At 40.1% G+C, this 27,919-nt stretch overlaps 2 protein-coding genes across 5 annotated transcripts in view; one reads left to right on the forward strand and one right to left on the reverse strand.

Annotated features, from left to right (window-relative positions):
- The window catches only part of LOC120307269 (gamma-aminobutyric acid receptor subunit alpha-5), a 213,742-nt gene that overhangs the window by 136,140 nt on the left and 49,683 nt on the right, over positions 1-27,919 (reverse strand). For all 4 annotated transcript variants that reach the window (XM_039341829.1, XM_039341831.1, XM_039341832.1 and 1 more), the window contains 2 exons: positions 14,504-14,571; positions 14,176-14,396 (listed from right to left, as the gene is read on the reverse strand). In XM_039341829.1, coding sequence (XP_039197763.1) covers positions 14,176-14,396; positions 14,504-14,571 — 289 coding nt within the window. The remainder of the gene's footprint in view (positions 1-14,175; positions 14,397-14,503; positions 14,572-27,919) is intronic.
- Positions 1-27,919, forward strand: part of GABRB3 (gamma-aminobutyric acid type A receptor subunit beta3) — a 543,595-nt gene that overhangs the window by 119,789 nt on the left and 395,887 nt on the right. The gene's annotated exons all lie outside the window — the stretch shown is intronic.

A 27,919-nucleotide genomic window follows, 5' to 3' on the forward strand; every position in this document is an offset into this window, starting at 1 on the left:
GGATAGAACATTTTTACACTGCTATCATTTTCCATGGGGAAAAAACCAATATCAAAAAATTTCACGGGCTCATAAAATTAGTTACTGACATCTCACTGTATATGTTTATTGTTTGAAATAACTTTTTTGAGTGGCTGTTCTGAGGAAACTTGTATATATATTTAATATATTTAGGTCCCATTTTGCCAGCAACTCAACCTAAACCTCCCTGTAGTCCCCAAAATAAATATATCAACTTAGCCTGCATGTTGTCCTAAAACAGTATTCAGATCTTTCTCAGGCCTGATGTAGAACCACAATATTTTAATGAACTATAACAATTTGGATAGTATTATGATCCTATATATAAATATATTTAAGCATTTATTTCCCTAACCACATGATGGGTCGTGAGATCTAGGGAGCACACCCTTGTTTTCATTTGGCCTCTTAAGCAGAAAACAGCTGCTAATCACTTCTTGGAAGAGGTGTGACTTACAATATGAGCATTCTTTCTGGTTCTGCTGGAAGGTCAGAATTACAGTGTCAAAGAAAACAAGGACATCTCAGCAGCTGTGACTTCAAAAATCTAAAGCCTTTCTGTTCCTAAGACAAAATCATCAATTAAAGCAAAAATTATACCAGTTCTGTTTCTCCCACTGTGAGTGATGAAGGACACTTATTTTTTTTCTGCCCACTGTAATGAGATCAAAGGCAGCTTACTGATTTCAGCTTCTCCTCCTTGGTAGGGCTTTGTAGCTTCAAGAGCATTCTGAAATTAATGTTCAAAATTTCATCTGCCTTGGTTTTCTTTTCTATCCTTAGAAATTAAACCAATGTACTGAAGGCTTCAAATAGCTTTAAAATGTTTACAGGTATTCCCCAAAAAATAATTTCCAATAAAAAACTGTTTGTTGGTTGTAAGATAACTTTGCAAAGAAGTTATGGCTGACAGTGGAAGTGGTTTATGAAAAGATACACATTTGTGTGTATATATATTTAATGTATGGGTTTCCTAAGAGGCATCTATGAGAGAGGTCAGAGGGGCATATGACAAAAGTAGGATTGTTCAGACATGACATATATCTTGACTCATTTGTATCTGTGTTGTGATAGTTTATGCATGTACCAAAGGGGCAGACACAATACTATTTCTGTCATTGGGACAAAAGTACCAGATTGCAAGACAAATTTGCAACCAGGTATTTATTCCAGGTACTTTGGGCTTCTTGTCACTGAAAGCTTTATACTTGGGACATAAAAACACCGGTGTACTGCATTTTCACATAACATTTTGGACCGTCGTTCCCATGGAACTAAATAATAATCTTTGAAATACAACTGCTTTATCAAAAAAGACCAACAACTTTCTTCTATCATGACTTACAATTTCTGGTATGATAAAATGTGCCTTTTTCTAAAGTCTAACAATCATCTCCAAGATGGATCTGCTTTGGGACATAATTTGGTTAACATTACTTCCTTATCTCCTATTTTTTACCATATCTTGTTATCATTCTCAGTAATTATATCAGGTAAAATCAAAGACTAATAATAAAACTAAAGCAAAACAAAATCCTACTAATTAAATAAACGGGCTTTTGTAGAAAGTGTGAGATTTGTTCAGGTGCAGCTTAGCAAGTCACTTTTATACCTTAGATGACTTTACACACAGCTGTGCAGACATTATACAACATCTGGCACACTAGCTTCCCTCTGCAGAAATCTGCCAGATTTAAAATTAAGACAAGCTTTTTTTTATTTTTAAGAGAGAATAACCCAGCCTCTTCTACAAGGATAATCAAAAAATAACTCTTTCATTTTATACTAATTAATTTTAATAGTTAATGCAATTATAGTGCCTTTTTTATTAAGTATATTATGGGACTCGAAATCAAAGGCCACCAGATTCACTGTATGGATTTATACTCATGATCAAAGCAAAGGAAGTGTTAAATGTTTTTCTCTATTAATAAGCACAGTTCTTCAGTTAAATTATTGAAACTAAAGGTGAGGATATGCTGCCGCTAAGTGGAAGGTCCACGTATTACATGTTATTTTTAACATAAATGAATTGAACCTGTCAGAACCTTACTACATGATATGGTGGGCATGATTACTTGCAATATCAAGGTTAATGACACAGGTGCACTACATTTCTATATGTGGAAAAAGATATGTGGAAAAACATAATTTTAGTCAATTTTTAAAAAGCTTATACTGTAAAAAAATTCTTCTGTTTCTTCAGCATTTTATTCTCCACACTATGATTGTTGAACATCTCCTTATTAAATTTAGGATGTACAAAATATTTTTTAGCTAGGATCATACTTTTAAAGTTTTCATCCAATAAAGATTTCAACATATTGTACCAATAAGACAGTCAAAAAGCTGTTTAGATACCGAAAAGAAAATTGCAGAAAAAGGATGCATATGCTTCAAGCACAACATTTAAAACAGGGATAGAGTAATCACACTGATAAAAAATTATTTTAATAATGTAATTCTGGGGGTAAGATGGAGGTACTTGCTTTTACTGTATATACATATACATACATATATATTGTATGTTTGAATAAGATCGAAGATCTTCACAGACCACGGATGTGGATGAGTGGAGAGTCGGAAGCTTGTTTAAACCTTGATGAGGGACGCGTGATACAAGTAGATGAGTCACTCAGTCATGCAGCAATTACAATGAATGCTACGATTGGGCGACCTGGACCCATTACGCGGTCCAGAAGTCGGGTGCAGGCGTTAACTTATATATAAATGTTTACTCCCATTGATTAATGTATGCCCTGATGAAGTTGGCAGGAGCCAACGAAAGCTAGGTTGCTAATTTTTAAAACTTTTAATGTTTTATTTAAAACTTCTGTTTTATATTAAAACTTTTAACGTTTTAACTTCTCCTGGTGATCAAATTTTATTCTCAACATATATATTGCATATACATACATGCAATCATTAAACACAAAAAAACAGATTTTTTTAAAATTATCTGGGCAGATAAAATTTTAGCTTATAGGAAAAATAGTGCATTTATTTTATAACTTATGCAAGTCTATACAACTGGCCAAAAAGTGTCACACAAGCAAGACATGACTTATAGTGGACAATGGGACATCTGGTACATTATGAATGTTTAAACTTTTAATGTTTAAATCCAAAGAAGTGTGGATCACTGAGCTACAGCAAAGTGCTTCTTTTTTGCTAGCCACCTGGTTAATGTAATCAGGCAGTTGGCTCTCTTGCTGTTAATGGCCTAAATCCAAACCATTTCATCAACTTTTTTTTTTAAAGTTCAGCTTTATTAACAACCATAGACCAATGGTCAAAAGGATACTTAATCCAAAAAATAAGAGCACAAAGAGTAACAACAATAGAAAAATTGTGAACACACTTAAGGATTTAGAAATAGAATTTAGACGGCTTCCGGTTCATCATGTGGCCGCCATGGATGGCTGGGAGATTTGCTCTCTCTCTCTCTCATTCAGTTTCGTATCACTGGAGGCCCTGAAAAGGACCGAAAGTCGCCCTGAAGAGGCAACCAGCAAAGAGGGGCTTTCGCTGGATCACGGGAAAGTAGCAACTCTCCCGTCAGAGTAGGCGATCCCTCCAAACTGGCAGACGAAAGGACTGGCCATAGAAATATGGCTCATTCCTAGGCTGCTAACAGCCAAAGTCACATTACCATCTGGCAACTTCAAAGCAGCATGGACAAGACTGGGTGAGGCTTGCCTCTCTTACATCTTAATTACTTAATTACCTGCTAAAGTACTTTCCCCCTGTGGTGAGAGAAGGGGGATTCTAGCCCTCCTCCAGAAACTGCGGCAATTAACCAAGTTTAAAGCGTTGGAAAAATACTGGGATCCTAATTGGAATTCTATTTCCTAAAATTGGTGGATTATAAGATTTGTAACTTTCTACTTTCTATATTTTTTTCTCTGATTTTCACTCTAATTACTATTGAAGATTTGGGTTTTTTTCTTCTTAAAATAGAAGAGAAAAAGAACTAAAAAGATTGAACTAACTCTGAGACGTAACCTGCTATTCTTCAAGAGACTTGTTGACAGCTTTGAAAATAGATAAGATATAAAGCAACCTTGAAACACCATCTGCCCAAAACTCAGCTCAGCTCCCCATTTGGTGGACTTTCTGACTGTAAGTTTCTTTCTTTTCTTTTTTTTTTTTTGAGTTTAATATACTAGAATGGAAGAACAGGAATGCATTTCTTCTACAGAGGAAGTACAGGAACAAATTCTTTGTATGTTAAAAGCGATGATCCAAACTTTACGTATAAGTCTGGATATGGAAACTCAAACTATGACTTCAACCAAAGAATTATCTATACAGAATTCTATAGAGAAAGTGAAAAAACTAAATGCTATGACAAAAGACTTAGATATTCAACAAATACAGACAATGGAAAACAGAAAAAAGAAACAGAACAAGGAAAGGACTTTTTTTATAAACCAGAAGGAATTTGAAGATAAAAAAGAAAAACAGATGAAAGAGAAGATAAATACTTAGGGGCAACTTCACTGAACTGGAAAAACTACCAGCTAAATCAACTAGTCCTCTTAAGAAAACATCAACTGGACGCTCTTATCAACATCAAACAATAGCCACAACAATACAAGGAGATTTTTTGGATGATTTAAAGGCAAAGATACGAAAAATGACCTGGCAGAGAAAAAAAGCTAGAATAAGATTGAAAAAGATTGGAGTTTTAATCTATACATGAGATCTAAAATAGAATATATCTAAATGGATAGAATATGTATTCTGAACACAAGATATTGTAACTATTTGAGATAAAGAAAATTTTGGTCACATAAAATCTAGCAATATATTGAAATAAGAATATTATACTGTCTTATTAGATGGGTAAGATAGATGGTAGAATTTATATACAAGGTGTGTATTTTAAATATTAGAATGTATGAGGAATTGTGATAAAGGAATTGTGTTTAATTAAAAATCTGGAAAAAATAAATATTAAATGTTAAATTAAAATATTAAGGGAGAATTAACCATCAAGTTACTGATTGGCTAAAAGTTTGAATGTTTACAAATAACTAAGATTTGAATTTAAGATATTGTTATGAGTTGAGACAAAGGTTAAGTAAAACTTAGAAGTATAAATACTAATAATTAAATTTGTATATGGGTTTGTGGTACAAATGGTGTTTTTTTATTTTTTTTCCTCTTTCTGGAAAGGAAGAAAGAAAGAAAGTAGAAGGAAGAAAAGAAAAAAATTATTAGCCCCAAATGTGAGATACGAGAGAAATTGGGATCATTTAAAATCTGGAAATGATAAAGATTAAACATTAAACTTAAATATCAACAGGAAATTAAAATTAAGAAAAACTTACTAGGTTATTGTCTAAAAGGTGGAATGTCAAATTAATTAAGATATATATAGAGTGAAGATTATTGATGAATATTAGAAAGGTACTTTTTGTTTGATTGATAGAATAAGAACTGTATTGATTCGAACATGACAGTAGATATTATGGGGGAAAGAGAGGGAATTAGTTGTTGTAACACTTTGAGATTTTTACTGATGATATTCAAATGTAATGGAATTACTGTGCTCAGCTGCCACGCTACTTTTCAAATATGTAAATGTAATATTGTAAAATTAATAAACTTGGAAAAAAATAGAAATAGAATTTAAAAATCCAGAAGCATCTAAGAAATCACGATAATCTAAGGTATAATATAAAATAAATTAGCATGTGAGGCTGTTCAATATTTAATAACTGGAAGGCATAACAATTGCCCACTTGATGGCAATATCAACAGCATAAAACTTAACTATCTTTCTAGATATTTCTGCAGACACATCAGCTAATAGGAGATAAACTTTCTCCACAATGGGCCAGCCAAAACAGTTTAATAGCAGGAGGATAATTAAGACTCAGTGCCAAGTTGTATAAAATGGACAGGACAATTGGAACAAACAAATTCAATATCCCCCAGTTTAGTAGTACTGGAAAACTGTGCAGTACATCACTTCTGCTAACAGAGTCACTCTAATTGTGATACATACCTACATAATTACATACATACATACATACATACATACATACATAAAGAAAGAAAAGTAAGGTAAGGTAAAGTAAAGTAAAGTAAAGTAAAGTAAAGTATTTTATTAAGAGGAAAACTCTGATAGCTGGTGGAGATAGAAGATATGCTGATCTTCAGTTCAAAGGTGGCTTGTCCAAAGCTTAATAGAGCAAACTACTAGGTTGAAAGCCCATAATATCAAGCAGAAATTTGGTTCCTTTTTTTCTCTTAAAAAGTCAAGCAAGTCAAATACTGCATTGATGTAAGCCTCTGGAACTGCGTTTCTCAACCTTGGAAACTTTAAGATGTATGGACTTCAACTCCTAGTATTCCCCAGCAAGTCAACCAAGGTATATAGTCAGAATAGCCTAATTCTACGCATAATAAATAGGTGGGTACATTCCAAGAAACTCAGAATATAAATTATAAAATGTTTGCTTAAGATTCTTCCAAAGGGGAATGTTTTAAAGCACTGGGTAAGTTTCCTTCAATCCATAGCAAAAGAAGTTTTAACTATATGTTTTTAAAAAAATTAATAAACAGGAAAAAAGTAATTAAAACTTTGATTTTAGAAAGCTATAAGTGGAGTAAGAGTACAGGTAAATTTGTAATAAGATTTTGGAATTAATTTTAAAGAATCCTTCAAATGGGAAAAATTACTTTTTAAAATTTATTTTTTTAAAAATAGTAAGACTTTAAAAATTGGACACTAGAGGGAACTGAAGAGAAAGAGCGTTGGCTTACCTGAATGCCTCTTCTCAGCATGATGATGAAGAATCCACCAATGGGTTATTTCAGTCCTCCTGCCCAATCAGACTAAGTTGTCAAAGTTGTCACGCCCGTCCTTGTCTGGTACCTCCCGGTTTCAACGACGGCGGAGCCAATGACGATAGTCTGACGTGATGATTCCCAAGAGAAGGAAAAAGAAGCAACCCCCTAACACGTGGCTGAACTGACCTCTAGAGGGGTGGGCGTGGATTCTTCATCATGCTGAAAAGAGGCGTTCAGGTAAGCCAACGCTCCTTCTCCAGCATGATGGATGAAGAATCCACCAATGGGACTTACCAAAGCCCCCACTGTCCCTATGGGAGGGAGTCAGTTGGGACCTGTGTCCCTAGTTCTGGCACTACCTGTTGCAGTATTCGTCGACCGAAGGAAGCCTCAGCAGATGCAAATTTGTCCAGTCAGTAATGCCTAATAAAAGGGGAAGGCGAAGACCATGTCGCCGCCCTGCAAATATCCTCTATGGATGCTTGTGTTGCCCACGCCGCAGATGTGGCAGCACTGCGAGTGGAATGTGCCATCACATGACTTGGAACTGGCAGGGAAAGCGACACATACGCCCCTGCTATGCACGCCCTGATCCACCTGCCTATGGCAGAGGTGGATACCTTCTGCCCCATAGAAGGTTGAAATGAGACAAACAGGGCTTCTGATTTACAAAAAGGCGCTGTGCATTTGATGTAACAGCGCAAGGCCCTGCGTACATCTAATGTGTGCCATTGCCTTTCCAGGTCATGTGACAGATGGGGCAAAAGTTTGGGAGAATAATCTCCTGTGCCCTATGAAACACTGTGTTTATCTTAGGGATAAAGGAAGGATCTAACGGATCTAACCTGAGAACCACCCTATCCTCATGAAACATGCACAGGTCTTTCCTGATAGATAAAGTGGCCAGCTCCGAGATACATCTGGCGGAGGTAATGGCAATCAGAAAGGAAACCTTGAGTGACAAGCAAAGAACAGGTTCTAATGGGTTCAAAGGGTGAGGCAGTTAGGGCCTGCAGAACCCGGGGTAGCTCCCAGGAGGGATACCTGTGGACCATGGGCGGTCTGCTATTTGTAATTCCTTTGAGAAAGGAGCAGACCATGGGATGCTGAGATAAGGATTCTGACCTGTCCCAGGAGAGCACCATGGAAAGAGCCACTACCTATCTGCGAATGGTGTTGGGTGACAATCCCTTATTAATGCCCTCTAACAAGTAGTCTAAGACCTTTGGGATGGTCACTATGGAGAGACTCAAGTGATTCTTGTCACACCAGTGACAGAAATTCCGCCAAGTGTGATGGTAAATGCAGTTAGTCGCTGGTCTCCTGGCAGCCTGAATCATGTCAATCGCTCCTAATGAGTATGACTCCTGAGCATTCCCGGCGAGGCAAATAGGTCCACAATCGGATGGCCAAACCTGTCTGTGATCTCCTTGAAGAGATCCAAGTGCAACCACCATTCCGAATGGTCCACTATTGACCTGCTGAGGAAGTCCGCCTGCTGGTTCGCCTCTCCCGAAATGTGCTTGGCCCTGATGGAAAGCAGGTTGGTCTCTGCCCAGGAGCCCAACGCCTGAGCCTCCGTCATGAGGGACCTGGAACGCGTGCCCCCTTGCCGGTTCACATGAGCCTTTGCAGCTACATTGTCAGTGAGGACCAGCATGTATTGCCCCCCCAATCTCAATGCGGAAGTGTTGGAGAGCCAGATGGATCGCTCTGAGCTCCAACCAATTGATGTTGTGCTTCAGGTCCAACCGCAACCATTGACCCTGAACCATCTGAGATTGGAGGTGCACACCCCAGCTGAAGAGACTTGTGTCTGTGGTCAGAAGAATTCAGTGACGCTCCTTGAAGACCCTGGGGGCAGAAGAGAGACCGAATGGTAGGGCCCTGTATTGGAAGTGATGGTTGAGATGACAAATCTGCAAAAATTGGTGGTGATCCAGGAGGATGGGGATGTGTAGATATGCATCTGTGAGATCGATTGAGGTCATGAAATCCCCTCGCCGGACGCTGCCCAAGATGGAGTGGAGTGTCTGCATCTTGAACTTCCAATACTGGAGATGGTAGTTCAGGCCCTTGAGGTCGAGGATTGCCCTCCATCCCCCTGAGGATTTTGGGACTACAAACAGGATGGAGTAATATCCCTTTCCTTCCTGGTCTGCTGGGACCTCCTTTATGGCCTTGATGCTTAATAAATGCCAAATGGCATCTATCATGAGACCTCTTTTTATTGGATTTCTCAAGGTTGGACAAGAGACGAAATGGTCTATGGGTCTGGTTATGAACTCCAGAGATAGACCCTCCCTTATGGTCTGTAGAACCCAGGAGTCTCTGGTTGTGTTTTCCTATTGGTGGATGAAGAGAGTGAGTCTGCCACCAATGGAGGGGGTCCCTGCTAAGTCACTTGGAGTGACAGAAAGGATGACCCCCTCTGCCTCGAAAGGAAGACTTATTCTGGGTCTGGTTTCAGGGCCGGTCCCTATAATTCATCCTGTCAAATGGACGGTCTGACTTGGGAGTAGAGGGACGGTATGTTTGTCCAGCCTCTGTTGTTGCACCGGTATGAAAGGACTGATGGCGGCCATAGGGAAAGAACCGCCTATTTGCTCTCTTAGCCAAATGAGAGATAACCTTCTGTTTCTGTTTGTTCTCCACCAGGTAGGGTGTTAATGCCTCCCCATATAGTCGGCCTCCCTTAAATGGAGCTGTGGCCACACGCCATTTGTGTTTGCTCTTGGCCCTCCAGTTCTTAAGCCAAAGCAGCCTCCGTGCAACGATGCTGGAAGCCAGTGCTCGGGATGAGTGCCTGGCGGCGTATAAGGACACATCCGCCATGTACTCAGAAGTTGCTATCAGTTTGGTCAGGTCCTGGCGGACTCTTACCTCCTCTAGGGGGATCCTTTCCTGGAGCTGTCTAAACCAAATGAGGGAAATTCTGGCGAAAAAGGAAGTGGAGGTTGCCGCCTTTGCTGCCCATGCAGATGCTTGGTGAGCTTTGCGAAATGCTAGTTCAGATTTCTTATCCTCCGCCCTAAGGGCATCAGAGACATCTACTGGTAACCTGGCGGCTGACAATAGTGGGGCTAGGGATTCATCCACTTTAGGCACCTCCAACAGATTTGTTAAATTTGGGGCCATATCTACTAGCTTGCGTTCAGCTCCCCCCTGGGAACGTTGTGCTGCTGGGGATTCCCATTGTCCCTGAATATTTTTAAGGAATAGGAGGGGGGACAGGGGATTTGCTTACGCCAGACTACCGGTTCCAAGAATAGCGGATTCGTGTCCTGGATAGTGGAAGTTTCTGGGATGGGAAGTTTCTGCGAATAGGGTCAGAGTTGATCTTACCCGCTGCACATGCCATGCGAAGTAAAGATGGAAAAAGCGAAGCGTTAAAGAGCTCTGCCATGGGATAGGATCTTGCAGAGGCTCCTAGCAATCCGACCACTGGTCTGCAGTGCAGTCATAATCAGAGGAGCTGGTAGAGTCGGATCCTGGAGAATGGGGGGGGGGCGAGGTCAAATTTGGGTGGTCGAGCAGTGCAGGTCGTATTGAGACGGTTGGCACTGATGAAGATCTTGGCAGGGATGAAGATTGTTGATGACTTGAAGAGGCCATTGCATGAATATCAGGCCTGCGATATCATGGCCTGCAGCTGATCAGCAAAGGAAGGATCTTATGAAGAACGAAGCCCTGCTGCAGTTGGGGTAAATGTCGCTGTAGGTTCTGTGGAGGGGCCCGGCGGCTTGAGTTCCTCCCCAAAGAGGGGTGGGCCTCCCTGACCAAAGGTCTGTATTGAGACCTGCTGAAACTCTCGCTCTGGGGGCCCCGCCCATGTTGAAGTAAGCAATTGTGGGTCCATCTCGGGAGCTGCAAGTGGGGGAAGTGGTGATTTACGCCCTTCCCCAGCTGACAATCGTTGGGCCTGAGAGAATTGCTTCTCCAGGGCTTGGTGTGAGCAATAGGCCTGCTTGTCAGCTGACTTACTTGACCTCTTGCCAAATTTAGACTTAGCTTTGGCCTTTCCCTTAGCCGCGGCTTCTTGACAAGGAGATTTTTGACTGGATTGCCTGACAGCAGCAGAAGCCTTGGCTCAGTGTTGTCTGCCATGGTTAAACAAGAAGAGTTCCTGATGCGGCACTGGAACAATCTTGATCTGCAAGAGACATCAGTTACCCACCGTGATATGGTCCGACCCATTGGCCAAGCCAGAATCACACTGGGCGCGTCAAGGCGCTCATCACCAGCGGAAGAGACAAAGTTAATGTGTCCATAATGCACAGACCTGTGACCCATGGGGTGACGAGATCTCACGTGTCTCATTTAGTGGCGATGGTCAGGTCATAGTGAGCAACCACTAGATGCAGAGTGGCAGATGGGTAAGGTGAAGGGGTGCTAAGTGGCAAGGGCCTACGCAAAAATTGTCTGTGAAGTAGATAATTGGTGCTGGTCTGCAACCAGGGAGTAGGTGAAGGTCCTGAATTTAGCTTCTGATAATAAAATTCTGAGTGTGATTGGAAGCTGTCAACAGTACTTTGAGGATCTAATCTATAAGGGGTGAGGCCCAGACGCTGTGCTAGGTGATCAAAATGGTGGCCACAGCAATCAAGAAGGAGAAGTAATTGGGTGAGGGAATCCCAAATAGTGCCCATGGCTGCAAGGCATTGAAGCCGGCAGCTCTAAATCGTCTGTTTAGTGTCCGTTTGTAGGGCACTGTGGGAGACGGCCTTCTCCAAGTTTAAGCCTTTAAAGGCTAGAATTGTGAAATTTAGAAGAATGGTCGCCCCGCGGCGTGCCAAAATGGCGATCGCGCTGCCGAGGCAGGGAGCGGGCTAACCCTTGAAGACTGAGGTCTAAGAAGCCGAAAATTGCTTGTCCCTGTGAAGCGACCACTCTCTGCTTCAAAAATGTTGGGAGACGCGTTAGAAAGTCCCCCTCACCTCTCGAGCTATTAGAAATGATGATGGGGTTTCTTGGCGGTCCACGCCAGTCAGCTGAGAGGCACAGAGCCCACGGCGCCTTCCAGTAGCAGCGGAGAGTTTACGGAGCCAACAACCCAGCTCTCATTGCCTAAATCATCTGAGTTGGCCTAAGAAATAGGACCAAGACTGAACCCTCACGCTGAGAAGGTCCAGCTAGCTCTGTAACGTCCTCTGAGGCTCCTGTCAGTTTAACGGTCCTCCAAAATGGTGCCCGCAGCCTAGGAAACTGACAGGTAATGAAGGCTTCACTGTCAGAAGCCTGACTGGCCCTAGAGGGTATTGGGACAGAAGTGAATTAGCCTCTGGCCATCCGAGGCTCCTAAGATCTATTTGCAGTCAAGGGTTCTCCAAAAAATGGAATCTGCAGCTCCTGTAGGAGCTGACAGTTAGGGGAGGCTTCAGATGACAGAAGCCTGAGATTTGAAGTTCAGATGACAGAAGTCTGGAATTTTAAGAGGAAGGTGGGACAGAAGCTGTATGGCTTCTGATCCCTTCCCTTCAAAGAAAGAATCCACTAATGGATTAGAAGGAAAAATATTTCCCCTGAGTCAAACCTGTCAGAAGTCAGAATTTGGGAGTCAAAATTGTCACGTCCTCATGGGCGAACAGACTAAGTTGAAACTGGGAGGTACCAGACAAGGACGGGTGTGACAACTTTGACAATTTAGTCTGATTGGGCAGGAGGACTGAAATAACCCAATGGTGGATTCTTCATCCATCATGCTGGAGAACTAAAGATTACAATTAAAGGAAATAGCATTCAAACCAGAATTACAAATACAGAATGAAATAAAATATTTTAACATTGGGTATATTTAATGTTATTTTTTAACAATGAACCCAGAAATTAATTTTAATAATATCTGCCTTTATAGATAGATTATGTCTAAAATATGTTATGGAAGGGGAATACATTCTACCTGTTGACAAAATCAAGTCTGACTTTACTTAAATGGGTGTCTCTATTATTATCCAATTATAAATTAATTAAATTAATCTTACATTATAAAATTATTATATTATTTTAATACAAATTTTAAAGACTGAATTTAAAAATAACAAGCTACAAATATTCCAGATAAAAGATGTTAGATTGGACACACAAAGAAACTGGTTGATGTTTGTTGTTTGTATATCCTTGTTAATTATTAAAACAAGACAGTGACTGGGATAATTTTCCTATATTGGATTTATTAAATAATCTTGTTAAATCTGTGAAGAATTTTATAAGAAGGGACAAGAAAAAATGAAAAGAAATTAAGTTCTAAGACATTATTTGGACAGATTAAAAATCAACATGGTAAGAAGTAAAATCAAGTTGGTTTATTTAATCAAGGTTGAAATAGATATGGTGTTATCACTAGTAGTGGACTTTGCTGATATCGGGACAGAAACGAAGAAGCTTTAAGGATTTGTTTATAGATAAGAAATGGAATATGGGAAGAAGAGGTCCTTTGTTGTTTGTTACTAAAATTACTCATATTTGTGATGAAGATGGGAAGTCCCTTTTTATATATTTCTTTTCTTTTTCTTTACTATATTTGTATGTTTTCTTTTTTTTCTGTTTCTCTAATTTTTCTCCCTTTTCCCCTTTCTTTTCTGTACCTATTTTTTTTTCATTTTATTTTTTTCAGTTTCACTTGTTTTTACTAATAGTATTAAATTACTATTATGCCTGGGTTCAAGACCTGCGTCCACGTAACAGGGTGAATTCCCATTACTTGCCCCAGCTCCTACGCACTTAGCAGTTCAAAAGCATGCAAATGCAAGTAGATTAATAGGTAATAGGTGGGAAGATAACAGTGTTCTGTGAGCCTTTGGCATATAGCCATGCTGGCCACATGACCACGGAAATTGTCTTCAGACAATGCTGGCTCCATCAGCCAAGAAACAGAGATGAACACCACGCCCTGGAGTCAGACATGACTGACAGGGAAATCTTTACTTTTACTATTAAAAAACAGAACTTTCGACAGTTTTTAATATTTAATATTTAAAATCCAGAACTACCAGGATCTGAAAAATATACTTGCTCAAACATCTATTCATCCACATGTTCAACTTCATGTGTTTTAATTAATTAAGTTGAACTAAAGTTATATTTGAGTTATCCCAAACAAAAATGTACAAAAGCAGGAGCAAATTAAACTTTCTAGTTTAAGCTGTAAATCAATGGTGAGTATTGTGGGAAAAGGGAAAGGTTTCATTAAAACCAGTTTTGTTCAACATTGTACATTAGTTACTAACTGAAAAGTGTGATGGAGATTTCCACTGATTTTGGACATTTTTCTATGTAGCTGTGAGCACTTTCCCTGCTTTTATGAAGAGTGTAGAATGACATTCAAAGTACATTAGCTGTCATAAGGCTCACCTCATTGTGTACAGCAAGGTTCCATCATCCTCAAGGCGCAGCAGCTTGTTGGGAGTGGTCATATTATGAGCGATGGATTTTTTGCCATTGTGGAAAAAGGTATCTGGGGTCCAGATCTTACTGGCCAGAAGATTGTTAAGAGGGAGGCGTTGCATTGGGCCTTTAAATCGAAGTCTTTCATCTTTCCAGCTTTGTCGGAAAAAAACATCAATAGTATACTCCTGGTATAAAAAAGAGAGAATTGCATAAACACTCATAAGGATCCACTTGTCAAATTATCCTAGCAGCAATAATAGGAGATACTTAGAATCTGTGCAATCCAACCTACCATTTCAGTGTCAGAAACTGGACCGAAACTGGTAACATAGATGTCTGTTTTCACCTCTGTTATTCTCTCTATTGGAAAAGAAAATCATGTGGTAAATCAACAGCTACTCTATTAGTGGGTGAGTGAGAGAGCTATCTTAAGACTTTAGCTTTGTTCCTGATAACTGAACTTATGCAGCACTAAGAGTATTCCCTGGGACTCAAATAGGAAAGAGCTTTCATCTCCCTGACATCCATATCAAACCATTTTACAGTAATATGGGTGCAAAATACTGTTCAAACCCTGGGCCCAAAAATGGCAATATGCCTACTTTGTCTATAAAAAGTATCACTAATCTCCCCAAAATAATTTAAAACATTTAAAACAAATAGCAAATGAAAATACCAACATCTCAATCTCATATAGGAAAATTGTATTTCAACAATCTCACTCAAAACATCAATGTATTTTAGCAATTTTAATTCTGATAGGCATATTGGCCAAAAAACTGAAAAATTTTGCTTATTTTAATTCTGACAAATATGATAATATAAAGTATACCACAAAATCTTTGTCAGTGCTACATGTATTGCAGTAGATGAACTCAAGGGAAAAGGTTCTGACCACAGGTCAAAATATGTACATAAAATAAGTGCAAGATTGGATCCAAGAAAAAGTTACTTCTAAAAGTCTAAATTATTTTAATTAATAGGGCAATGTAGCTGCCTGTTGGGATTCAACATACAATGTTACATAGCAATAGTACTTAATCATATATATTGCTCCATAGTGCTTTATAGCACTCTCTGAGTGGTTTACAAATGTCAGCACTTTGCTCCCAACAATTTTGAGTCTTCATTTTACCAACTTCGGAAGGATGGAAGGCTGAGTCAACCCTGAGCCAGTCAGGATCGAATTCCTGGCTGTGGGCAGAGTTAGCTTGCAATACTGCATTTTAACCATTGCACCATCACAGCTCCTGGATACATGCAACATTATGGTAAACATACAATAATATATGTAAACATACAAAGAAAAATAAAACAAAGGGGCAAATTTCCAGGTGAAGATATTAGGTGCTCCAACTTCATAACAAATCACTGGAGATAAGTAATATAGCTTATAACTGTTACAAGACCTTGCTTGGCCTTCAAGGTATGAATGCTAAATATCTGGACCTGTACAAGCTAGTTATATTTGCCACAGCATGTATGGTTTTGCCAAGAACCAATGCAGATTGTCTAACCAATCAAGAAGACTTATTTTTCAACACAACTTAAAGTTAACCTTTATTTATTCTTCTTTAAGAAAACATCAGCTTGATAATATGAGCTGATTAGTAGGGCCTCTGTAGAGTGAGGATCAAAAATAGTCAAGATGGTTGACATCATGGCCACATTTCCTTTTGAAGTGCATCATGCATGTGATACAAATAGTCTTCAACAGTATTTACACATTAAAAAAGGGCAGCAGGCCTTCAGTTGTGCAATTGTCATCTTGCCTTTTTTAGACCCCTCCCCAATCCCAAATGCCACCATTATTTAAAACAAAGTAGAATATACTTACTATTCAAATATGGCTTAGGAGACTTGACTGATTAATTTTGTACTTTCAAGTCAGTTTTTGATTCCTGGCAAATGCCCAGATATACTTACATATTTTACCTCATTATTTTCATAAGATGGAAGAAAATCCAGTAAAACCTTTGAAACTTTGAAAACATTTGAAAACATTGATTTATAATATTTTACCACATTTTTTAAAAAAAATATACCTGATATCATGTTGCCACGAACATACATTATAGATAACTGATATATCATTTTTCAATTTTGGAGACTCCTAATGCTAATTAAAAATATTTTAATTAATTAATTAGGAGCCAGTTTGTTGCAGTGGTTAAGGATTCTAGCTAGAAACCAGGAGATGGTGAGTTCTCATTTTGCCTTAGCCATGAAGCCAGCTGATTAACCTTGGACCAGTCCTAGGAAGAAGCAGGCAATGATAAACCACTTCGAAAATCTTGCCAAGAAAACTGCAGGGACCTGCCCAGGCAGTCACCAGGAATCAAATAATGACTGAAAGGCACACACACGCACAACAATGGTAAGTATAAAAAGGACTGATGTGTTCTATTTTTCCCATCCTAATACTAAAAGGAAAATTCCTAATATTTTTATTTCAGGTTAGAAACACATTCTGAGGAAAACTATACATTTAAATATACATATTCAAATGGATCTGCTACCAGCCTTGAGAAAAGCACACACGTCATGAGAGATAAGTGATATAATTTGGGTGCATCTCATGATGCATGCTTTTTTTATGATCTGGAACTCAACAAATTAACAGCAGAGGATAGAAAATAAAATAACATAGTTTATGACAGGATTGTATATTCTGTATATATGCAATCAAAATATGCCTGTTTTATAAACAAGATAACAAAATTTGACCATGTTCATAGAAACTGCTATTGGTTTTATAATAGAAGCAAACATAGAACAAATAGAAGTGCACGGATAGAGTTATAAGATGAGCACTTGCTTTCTTATAAAAATGCAATGTAACAAGACACTGACATTTTTGCAGAATTGTCTTGTTCCCTATGGATTCACAATTGTTCCATTAAAGAACCCAGACCTTCTGAAAACAATTTTAAATTCAAACAAGTATCACCAATGCAAATCCATTCAGCTGCCTCATTTTTTTTTAAACAAGTTTTATTGGTTTTTTTAACTTTTACAACAAGAAGCTCGAGAAACACCGTGGTGATGGGGTAATCAATCATCCAAAAACAAAATCATATATATATAACTCAAATTAATACATTAGACGTTCCCTCTCTGTTTCCCTCAAATAGTATAACATATTTAAAATAATCCATTTCTAGATTACATTTATATAGATCCAAATCCTGTTTTTAAGCTTTACTGATTTACAATTACCATAATCCAATTTAATCTTAAATAAACATATTATTAACACTTCAGGTACCCCTTCTAAAATACACATAATATTCCAGCAAAAACATTCTAATATTTCCAGATGTATTCTAATTCTTAATCTAATAAATCATTAATTTTATCACAAATCTCTCTTATTTCTTCTTCCACTATAAAATAATTCTCCTAGTTAAGATAAAAATATTACTCTACTCTATGTATATATAGTCTATCAGTCAATCTATTTCTATAACAGAACAAAACACAAAATCATTTCAGTCCATTAGGTAGGATTTAAATCTCATCCAAATAATTATCATATCTAAAACACACATATTATTACACAAAATATCATCTTACTAATTTGACATACTCAATTAATTGTTAGATCAGTCCAAATCTCTGAAGCTTCTTCCATTTTCTTATTCTCGTTCCATTACAAAATAATTTTCATACATAAAATAAACATATTATTTCAAAAGGTACATTCTTACTCTGTTTCACATATATATTCTACTAATCACGAGTTTTCCTCTCGCTTCTAAATCTGAATCTTAAACCTTAAATCAATCCGTATCTCTACAAGACCTTTTTAACCCATTACATGTAATTTTAAGTCTCTTTTTTCAGTCTTATTCTGGCTTTCTTTTTGTGCCAAGCAGGTTTCCATAACAGAGCCTCTATTTCAGCAGATAACTCTCCCTTTATTCCTTGTGATGTCATTTGGGTCAATGGAAGACATCCCATCCTCTGTTTTAGCAGCCTGATTCCTTTGTAGTTAGACCCTTGTTGCTTTAGAAATTCAAGTCTCAATGTTTGGTTCAGCTGAGTAAAACATTCAGTTGTATCCAATTTTATGATTAGTAGTTAGTAGTTGGTTATCAAAGTTATCATCGTTCTCAGTAAGTCGTGTTTGTACATCAATTCCTGTTACTTTTGGAGTTGTATGTAGTTTGATTAAGGTTACCTTTTGATCCTCAGAAATCTCAATAGGATGCTTATGAGGTAATATAAATTCCTCTTTAATATAGATTAATTCCTCTTCTGGTGTATTTTGGCCTATAGGATAATCAGTTGAAGTCTGGAAATCAGTTTGAGGGTTTGTAATAAAGTTTCTGACTCTTATTTCTGTAGTAATCTCTTTTATTTTAGCGCATACTTGCTCAGTGGCTTCATGATTGTTTTCCAATATAAGTTTACAGTTTAGTTGTAAATAGGGTTTCTCCATTTCAATAATAGTTAGAAGCAGTCCTTTTATCTTTTAGTGCTATATTTAATAAGGGTTAACCAATGTCAATGTTGATCAAGTCTGCCTCTCTCTTTAATACTACTTGAGAAACATCTAGGGCCACAGTAGCTGCATATATGTTTTGGCCAAATAAAGTTTTAATGCTGCTATTATTTGGAGAATATAATACATTATTTGGTGTATAATCTGGTCTTTTAATCACTAGGCATGCACTTTAGGTTGCTTTTCAAAAATTAAGATCTTGGTTTTAGAAGAGTTGATCTCAAGTATATGTTCAGGGGGGTATTGGCTAGGCCACGAGCTTTAATTAAACCCAATAGATGGTTTGTTATATAAACACTACCCTGTCTACATACAATATGGTTGTAAAATGTCTATTGCCTCATTTTGAGGGTGCTCTAAATTAGTTGTTTTGGACACAAGAGGGTTAATATACAAATTAGATAACTGGAGGAAAAATATATCCCCATCTCTCTCTTTTTCAAGTTGGAATTTCTTTAGTGCAATGACTGCGCACAGAGCTTTTATTCTAGAATTCTCATCAAGTTTATTGTTGTTGTTGTTAATTCCGAAGTCGTGTCCGACCCATCGCGACCCCATGGACAACGTTCCTCCAGGTCTTCCTGTCCTCTTCCATCTTCTGGAGTCCATTTAAGTTCACACCTACTGCTTCAGTGACTCCATCCAGCCATCTCATTCTCTGTCGTCCCCTTCTTCTATTGCCCTCAATCTTTCCCAGCATTAGGCCTTTCTCCGGTGAGTCCTTCCTTCTCATTAGGTGGCCAAAGTATTTGAGTTTCAACTTCAGGATCTGGCCTTCTAAAGAGCAGTCGGGGTTGATCTCTTCTAGGACTGACTAGTTTGAATGCCTTGCAGTCCAAGCGACTCGCAGGAGTCTTCTCCAGCATCATAGTTCAAAGGCCTCAATTCTTTGGCGCTCAGCCTTTCTTATGGTCCAACTTTCACAGCCATACATCGCAACTGGGAAAACCATGGCCTGAACTATACGCACTTTTGTTGGCAGGGTGATGTCTCTGCTTTTTAGTATGCCGTCTAGATTTGCCATAGCTTTCCTCTCCAGAAGCAAGTGTCTTTTAATTTCTCAGCGGCAATCCCCATCTGAGGTGATCTTGGAGCCCAGAAAAATAAAATCTGTCACTACCTCCATTTCTTCCCCATTTATTTGCCAGGAATTGAGAGGGCCGGATGCCATGATTTTGGTTTTCTTAATGTTGAGTTTCAAGCCAACTTTTGCACTCTCCTTCTTCACCCGCATCAAGAGGCTCTTTAGTTCCTCTTCACTTTCTGCCATTAGAGTGGTATCATCTGCATATCTTAGATTGTTGATATTTCTCCTGGCAATCTTAATTCCAACTTTTGTTTCATCTAGCCCTGCCTTTCTCATGATGTGCTCGGCATATAAGTTAAATAGGCAGGGCGACAGTATACAGCCTTGCCGGACTCCTTTTCCAATTTTGAACCAATCAGTGGTTCCGTGTCCAGTTCTCACTGTTGCTTCTTGACCCGCATATAGGTTTCTCAAGAGACAAATAAGATGGTCTGGTATTCCCATCTCTTTAAGAACTTGCCACAATTGGTTGTCATCCACACAATCAAAGGCTTTAGCATAGTCAATGAAACAGAAGTAGATGTTTTTCTGGAACTCCCTAGCTTTCTCCATGATCCAGCGTATGTTGGCACTTTGATCTCTAGTTCCTCTGCCTCTTCGAAATCCTGCCTGTACTTCTGGTAGTTCTCAATCCACATACTGCTGGAGTCTAGCTTGTAGGATTTTAAGCATAACTTTACTTGCATGTGAAATGAGTGCAATGGTGCGATAGTTTAAACATTCTTTGGCATTGCCTTTCTTTGGAATTGGAATTTAAACTGACCTTTTCCAATCTTGTGGCCACTGTTGAGTTTTCCAAATTTGCTGACAAATTGAGTGTAGCACTTTTACTGCATCGTCTTTTAAGATTTTGAATAGCTCAGCTGGAATACTGTCACCTCCACTAGCTTTGTTGTTGCTCAGATTTTCTAAGGCCCATTTCACTTCACATTCTAGGATGTCTGGTTCGAGGTCAGTGACCATCTCATTGTGGTTATCTGGGACGTTAAGCTCATTCTTATATAGTTCTTCTGTGTAGTTTTGCTATCTCTTCTTAATCTCTTCTGCCTCTGTTAGGTCCCTGCCATTTTGGTCCTTTATCATGCCCATCTTTGCATGAAACGTTCCCTTCATATCTCCAATTTTCTTGAAGAGATCTTTGGTCCTCCCTGTTCTGTTGTTTTCTTCTATTTCTTTGCACTGTTCATTTAAGAAGGCATTCTTATCTCTTCTAGCTACTCTCTGGAATTCTGCATTCAATTGGGTGTATCTTTCTCTTTCTCCTTTGCCTTTTGCTTCCCTTCTTTCCTCAGCTATTTGCAAAGCTTCCTCAGACAGCCATTTTGCTTTCTTGCATTTCTTTTTTCTTTGGGATGGTTTTAGTTGCTACCTCTTGTACAATGTTGCAAACTTCCATCCATAGTTCTTCAGGCACTCTGTCTATCAGATCCAGTTCCTTAAATCTATTTGTCACCTCTACTGTATATTCATTAGGAATATGATTTAGTTCATACCTGAGTGGCCTAGTGCTTTTCCCTACTTTTTTTTAATTTAAGCCTAAATTTTGCAACGAGAAGCTCATGATCTGAGCCACAGTCAGCTCCTGGTCTTGTTTTTACTGACTGTATAGAGCTTCTCCATCTTTGGCTGCAGAGCACATAGTCAATCTGATTTCTATGTTGACCGTCTGGTGATGTCAATGTGTAGAGCCGTCTCTTGGGTTGTTGGAAAAGAGTGTTTGTTATGACCATCGTATTCTTTTGACAAAATTCTATTAGCCTGTGCCCTGCTTCATTTTGTACTCCAAGGCCAAACTTGCCTGTTATTCCGGTTATCTTTTGGCTTCCTACCTTAGCATTCCAATCCCCCATGATGATAAGGACATCATTTTTTTGGTGTTAATTCTATAAGGTGCTGTAGGGCTTCATAGAACTGGTCAATTTCATCCTCTTCAGCACCAGTGGTTGGGGCATAGATTTGGACTACTGTGATATTGAATGGTTTGCCTTGGATTCGAATTGAGATCATTCTGTCATTTTGGGGATTGTATCCCAGTATTGCTTTTCCTATTCTTTTATTGACTATGAAGGCTACTCCATTTCTTCTGAGGGATTCTTGCCCACAGTAGTATACCTGATGGTCATCTGAGTTAAATTCACCCATTCCTGTCCATTTTAGTTCGCTGATTCCTAAGATGTCGATGTTCAGTCTTGTCATCTCTTTTTTGACTACGTCTAGCTTGCCTTGATTCATGGATCTTACATTCCAGGTTCCTATGGAGAAAAAATCTTTACAGCATCAGACTTTCCTTTCACCACCAGATATATCCACAGCTGAGTGTCCTTTCGGCTTTGGCCCAGTCGCTTCATTCTTTCTGGCGCTACTAGTACTAGCCCTCTGCTCTTCCCCAGTAGCATATTGGACACCTTCCGACCTGAGGGGCTCATCTTCCAGCGTCATATCTTTTTTCCTTTTAGTACTGTCCATGGGGTTTTCATGGCAAAGATACTGGAGTGGTTTGCCATTTCCTTCTCCAATGGATCACATTTTGTCAGAACTCTCTGCTATGACCTGTCCGTCTTGGGTGGCCCTGCATGGCATAGCTTATAGCTTCATTGAGTTACACAAGCCCCTTCGCCACGACAAGGCAGTAATCCATAAAGGGGCATCAAGTTTATACATTAGCATTAATAGCTGCTACCTATAGATTTATGAGTTAATGCCACATCCTTACCCTGGAAATAAGATGAAGTACAGCCTAAATATGATGAATAAATGTGATATATAATACAAAGCCTGGCTTTGATAAATATTTTTCAGCCAGATGTTGCTGTATGAGGGCATGGTCAAGGGCAGAATGTCCAGCTCTAAAACATGTTTGCTCATCTGCCAAAATGTGCTTAGTCTAGACTGATCTAAGCAGGCAATTTATTATGTAGCAGAGAACTTAATTATTCTGTTTAAAAGGCTGATGGTTAGTAGTCAACTGCTGACCATTGTTTTGCAGATAGATGTCACTATAATGCTTTGGTGTTTGCCCATAGTGATAGATATAGGTCAAGAGAAAAGCAAGTGCAGGGCTTCACCATTTCAAATTATTGCATAAGCTTTTATTATACTTGAAGTAATTACCTGGGATTATGCCAGGTTTAAGCTGCGTTGTAAGGGCTCTTATTTTAAAATCTGTAACTGGAGCCCAGTTAAGGAACTGGTTGAGATTTGTATCAGATTCAGGGAAGTCTTTTTCTACCTATTTCTATAAGTATTGTTTTTCCTCAAGTCTCTATAAGTAATACCATAAAGTTGTCCTCCCATGCTATTGCCAGTAAAATATAAAAGAAACGCAAGAGATAGCCATGAAAATCATGCAACTGACTTTCCAGTTTTATCTTACTCTAGTTTAAATGTGTGACAGTCAGGAGAGAAATTTTAAAGAAAAACACAAATATACAAAAAAGAAATAAGGAAATTCACACTTCCATACTGTTAAATCCTTCATTCGCGTGCAAATGATGAAGACACATGGTGATAATGAACATACACTTTATTCTCCTTCTACAACAACCAAGCAAAAGCAAAAGGCACGCAGCCCTTTTTATATGGCCAGAAGCCCGGACAATGTCAACCAATAGGAACAGAGTATTTTTGCACCTTGTGCATGCGCACAAGGCTGGCACTGCTCTGTCTGGTCCCAGGCAGCTTTTGGAATGCCCGGGACCAATGCAACGTCCTGAGCCTGCTTTTGCAGGCTCAGGACACAACACCCCTCCCTCCTAGATGGAACATACTTCGTATACACACAAGTACGTCGTGCACTGTGAAGGATGACATACAGTTGCACTATTCAAATGCAAAAAGTGTGGAATACTCGAGTCTTTAATCTTCAATCTTTATTAACACAAATAAATGTATCTGAAATCAAAATAAATGCAAAATAATCTAACCCCAAATTACTCTCTTCATTCAGGGGCCTCATAAGAAGGTCCCTCATGATTTGACAGCAACCTCACAAAGTCTTTCAGATGTTTGGGTGGGCACTTGGCCCGCTGCGACCTTCTAAGGCCCAGAGAGATTGCCTGGCCCACTTGCTCGCCTACCAGGTGAGGCAGGCCAGGATGTTGCTGCCCTAAATACCCAGGTGACCCTGGTGAGGGTGCCTGGCCTACCTGCTCGCCTACCAGGCTAGGCATGCCCGGACTTTGCTGCCCCAAGTACCCAGTTAACCCACCCCAGCTGCTAACTGGCTGGACCCTCTGAGTCCAAGCCAGCATAACTTGGAGGGGTGGAAGTCCCCGAGTCCACGATGGACCCCTCTTGGGAACGCTATCCCTCGAGCCCAAGGCCAGCATATGGAGAGGCCTGGGTAGCGGAAGTGCCCCACTACTCTGTTGCCCCTAAGCATGTGCCAGAGGTTCCAGAGTCAGGAGCCACCTCCATGGCAACCCCCTTTACTGGTGACTTCCTCTTGGGAGCAATTGCTGAATTATGCAAGCGACCTTGATGGAATTCCTTTTCTCTTGCTGCTTGTGATTTATGTGGATACCCCCAGTCAGTCTCCCTGTCTTGAGCACTATCTGTCATATGTGAGTACTGTGGATACCCCCAGTGTGACTCCCTGTCTGGAGTAATTGTGGATGTGTGGGATGACCCCCAATCCAGTGAATTTCTGTTTGGAGCACTTGCGGAACCTTGGGATGAATCCCAAACAGCCTCAGTAGCAGCTAGTGAGGGCCTGTTAGGCCTGGGAACCTGTGACCCAGAATGCATATTATGGTCCTCCTCCCCCCCCCCAGAGCAGAGCCAGGAGTAGAAGGGTGGCAGTCCATTCTCCAATGCAGTTGGTCTATGTGTCTGCGAAGAACGCAGCCGTCACCCAAGGCAACTTCGTATGACAACGGCCCAGAGACCTTGCAGACCACAGCTGTGACCCAGAGATGTCCAGGCCCATAGTTTCTTGCCCAAACCAGATTGCCCACCTGGAGTCTCCTAGGTGCCCGCGGTTGTGACTCCTGTGAAGCCACCCGCTCAGGGTGCAACCTGTCCAGTTTAGTGATGAGGCGGCGACCCCAGCGGAGTTCAGCAGGGCTCTTCCCTGTGGCTGTGCAAGGTGTGGTGCGGTGTGCAAGAAGGAAATCTTCTAACCTGTGATGCCAGTTACCGTAAGTCAGTTTCTTGAGAGCATCTTTGGTGGTGCGCACCATTCTCTCTGCCAAGCTGTTGGAGGATGGATGGAAGGGAGCCGACGTTGCATGCCGGAATCAGGTTGGCCTGAAGGAAAACCTGGAACTCAAAAGACGTAAATTGAGGGCCATTATCAGAAACCAGGACATTTGGAAGTCCGTGCGATGCAAAAATTCCTCTCAACACCTGGATGGTTCTGGCAGCAGTAATGGAGGAAACAGGAACAACCTCTAGCCACTTGGAATGGCTATCAACAACAACCAGGAAGAATTTCCCCTAAAAGGGCCCAGCGTAATCTATATGCACCCTAGACCATGGGGTTTGAGTTTCCTGGGGCCTGTACTGGGGCCTGTACTGGAGCCTGAGGTATTTCCGGCCGTGACTGTTGGCACAGTTGGCACCTGTGCACCTGAGCCTCGATAGCTTTATCGAGCCCAGGGCACCAAAGATGGCTGCGCGCAAGCGCTTTCATCCTGACAATTCTAGGATGTCCCTCATACAGAGAGATCAAGATTTTAGACATCAATGAGGCTGGGATCACTACCCTGCTACCCCATAACAGGGAACCCTTGAAAGTGGAAAACTCATGCTTCTTGTGCCAGAAGCTTTGGAACTTAGCATCTGGGCACTTGTCAGGCCATCCTGACAACACCCATGTCAGCATGCGTATAAGCGTGTGATCAGTGGCAGTTTCAGCAGCCATGTCCCTAGCATTGAGGGGAGACTCAGGCAACTCCTGAATGGAAAGAATATTAATGGCTGGAGCAGGATCTGGCTCTAATTGGTTCAGGGGTAATCTGCTCAGGCCATCTGCATGACCCATTTCTTTTCCTGGTTTGTGAACTAATGCTGACAGGAAAATGGACCATCATATGCTGACAGGAAAATGGACCATCTCAGCATATGAGGAGAAATGATATGTGGGGTCTGTTTGTTAGTAGTAAACAAACCCAGCAGAGGCTTATGGTCAGTATAGACTGTGAAATGGTGGCCATATAAGAAATCATGAAATTTCTTTATGCCAGCCACTATGGCCAAGGCTTCTCTGTCAATTTGAGCATAATTTTGCTTTGTAGAAGACAGAGTCCTTGAGTAATAGGCCACAGGGACTTGTGTCCCATCAGCCTTCAGATGGCTAAGTACAGCTCCCACCCCATAAGGAGATGCATCACATGCGATGCCAACAGGCAGTTGCTCATTGAAATGCGCTAAAACAGCATTAGAAGTGAGCAAGGCCTTAACCTCATTGAAACTCTTGTCACGGACTTTAGTCCATTGCCAAGGAGCCTGCTTGTCTAAGAGCCTGTGTAATGGCTCTGCCACTGCAGCTTTATGTGGGAGAAATGCATGGTAAAAATTTAATAGCCCCAAGAAGGCTTGCAGCTCACTCTTGGACTTGGGGCTTGGGGCCTGTTGAATAGCCTGTCAGTTTAGCTTCAGCAGGGTGAATGCCTTGGGCATCAATCCTGAAACCTAAGAAGTCAGTGAAAGTGATTCCTATCTTGCATTTATCTTTCTTTAGTTTAAGGCCTGCTTTTCAAAAACGAAGCAAGACAGCCCTTAAACTTTCTGCTAAATTTTGAGATGACTCCCCAGCAATGAGGACGTCATCGAAGTAGGGACAGACCCCAGGAATACCTCGAAGTGTGCTCTCCATGACACTTTAGAATATGTCAAGGGCTACATTTACCCCAAATTGCAGTCTCTTGACCCTGAAGGCCCCCCTGTGATTTACAATGATCTGGGCCTCTGCAGCTGCCTCATCAACAGGTAGCTGTTAATAAGCCTGTGCCAGAATGTGACTTACCACAGGCACTGAATAAGCATGCTGTTGCAGCGCCTTATTCAGTGTGCACTTATAGTCTGCACATATACGGATTTCCCCATTAGCCTTTAAAGGTGTTACTGTGGGGGTTTCCCATGGACTAGAATCCACAGGTTCTAGAATGCCCTGCTGGAGCAATTTGTCCAGCTCAGCATCAATCTTGGCTTTGAGGGCAAAAGGTACCCTCCTAGGCTTAACCCTGATGGGCGTGATGGTTGGGTCTAACCGAAGCAAAATTGGAGGCCCCTTGTAGGATCCTAGCTCTGAACTAAACACATCTGCAAACTCCTTGCAGACTTCTGCAAGGCTCAACGTTTGCAAATGGTGCAGCCCAGTTAGCTGGATTCCCAGAGCCTCGAACCAATCGAGTCCAATAAGACTCGTACGTTCACCCCCAACTACCACCACATCTAGGGGACCTTCAAAATCCTTATGCTATACTCTAAGGGTGGCCTCCCCCTTAACACACACCATAGAATTCTTATTTAAAAAGTTTTTATTTTCCATTTATTCATACAAAATACAATTAAATTCCTAACCATTGGTATCGCCTGCCCATCCCCCCCAGGCTGCGTCCACCCTCTCTAATCCTTCCCCACTTCCCTCCTCTTTCTCTCCTCCCCTCCTACTCTCTTCCCCTCCCCTTCTTCTCTAACCATCCTACTTCCTCCCTACTTCTTCCTCCCCTCTCATCCCTCTCACACACATGAACGCAGCATAGGGGAAATGCCCAAGCATTTACCATGTCTATATTATCATTACCCACCCACTCACCCACCCACCCACCCTCAACCCTCCCCCCCTCGCTTCCCAGAGCAGAATACAGGGTTATTATTAAGAAAGTTAACAATAATAAAAAAGAAAAAAAGAAAATAAAAGAGAAAAAAAAACATCATACTTAACCTTTAACTCCCCTTAAATTAAGTCATATAAACAAATCTCTACAACAGTTACTATAAAATTTACTCATAAAATAAACGAAACTTTATAGTCCCATATTTTTTCTGAATATAATCTATCCATCTTCTCCCTACAATAATATATCTTTCTTGTGTATGATCCTTCAAATAAGCAGAAATTTTTGCCATTTCTGCAAAGTTAGAAACTTTAAATATCCATTCTTCTAAAG

The sequence above is a fragment of the Crotalus tigris genome, unplaced genomic scaffold (assembly GCF_016545835.1).
Source record: "Crotalus tigris isolate CLP2741 ecotype Arizona unplaced genomic scaffold, ASM1654583v1 scf7180000017772.1543713, whole genome shotgun sequence".
NCBI classification, from domain to species: domain Eukaryota; kingdom Metazoa; phylum Chordata; class Lepidosauria; order Squamata; family Viperidae; genus Crotalus; species Crotalus tigris.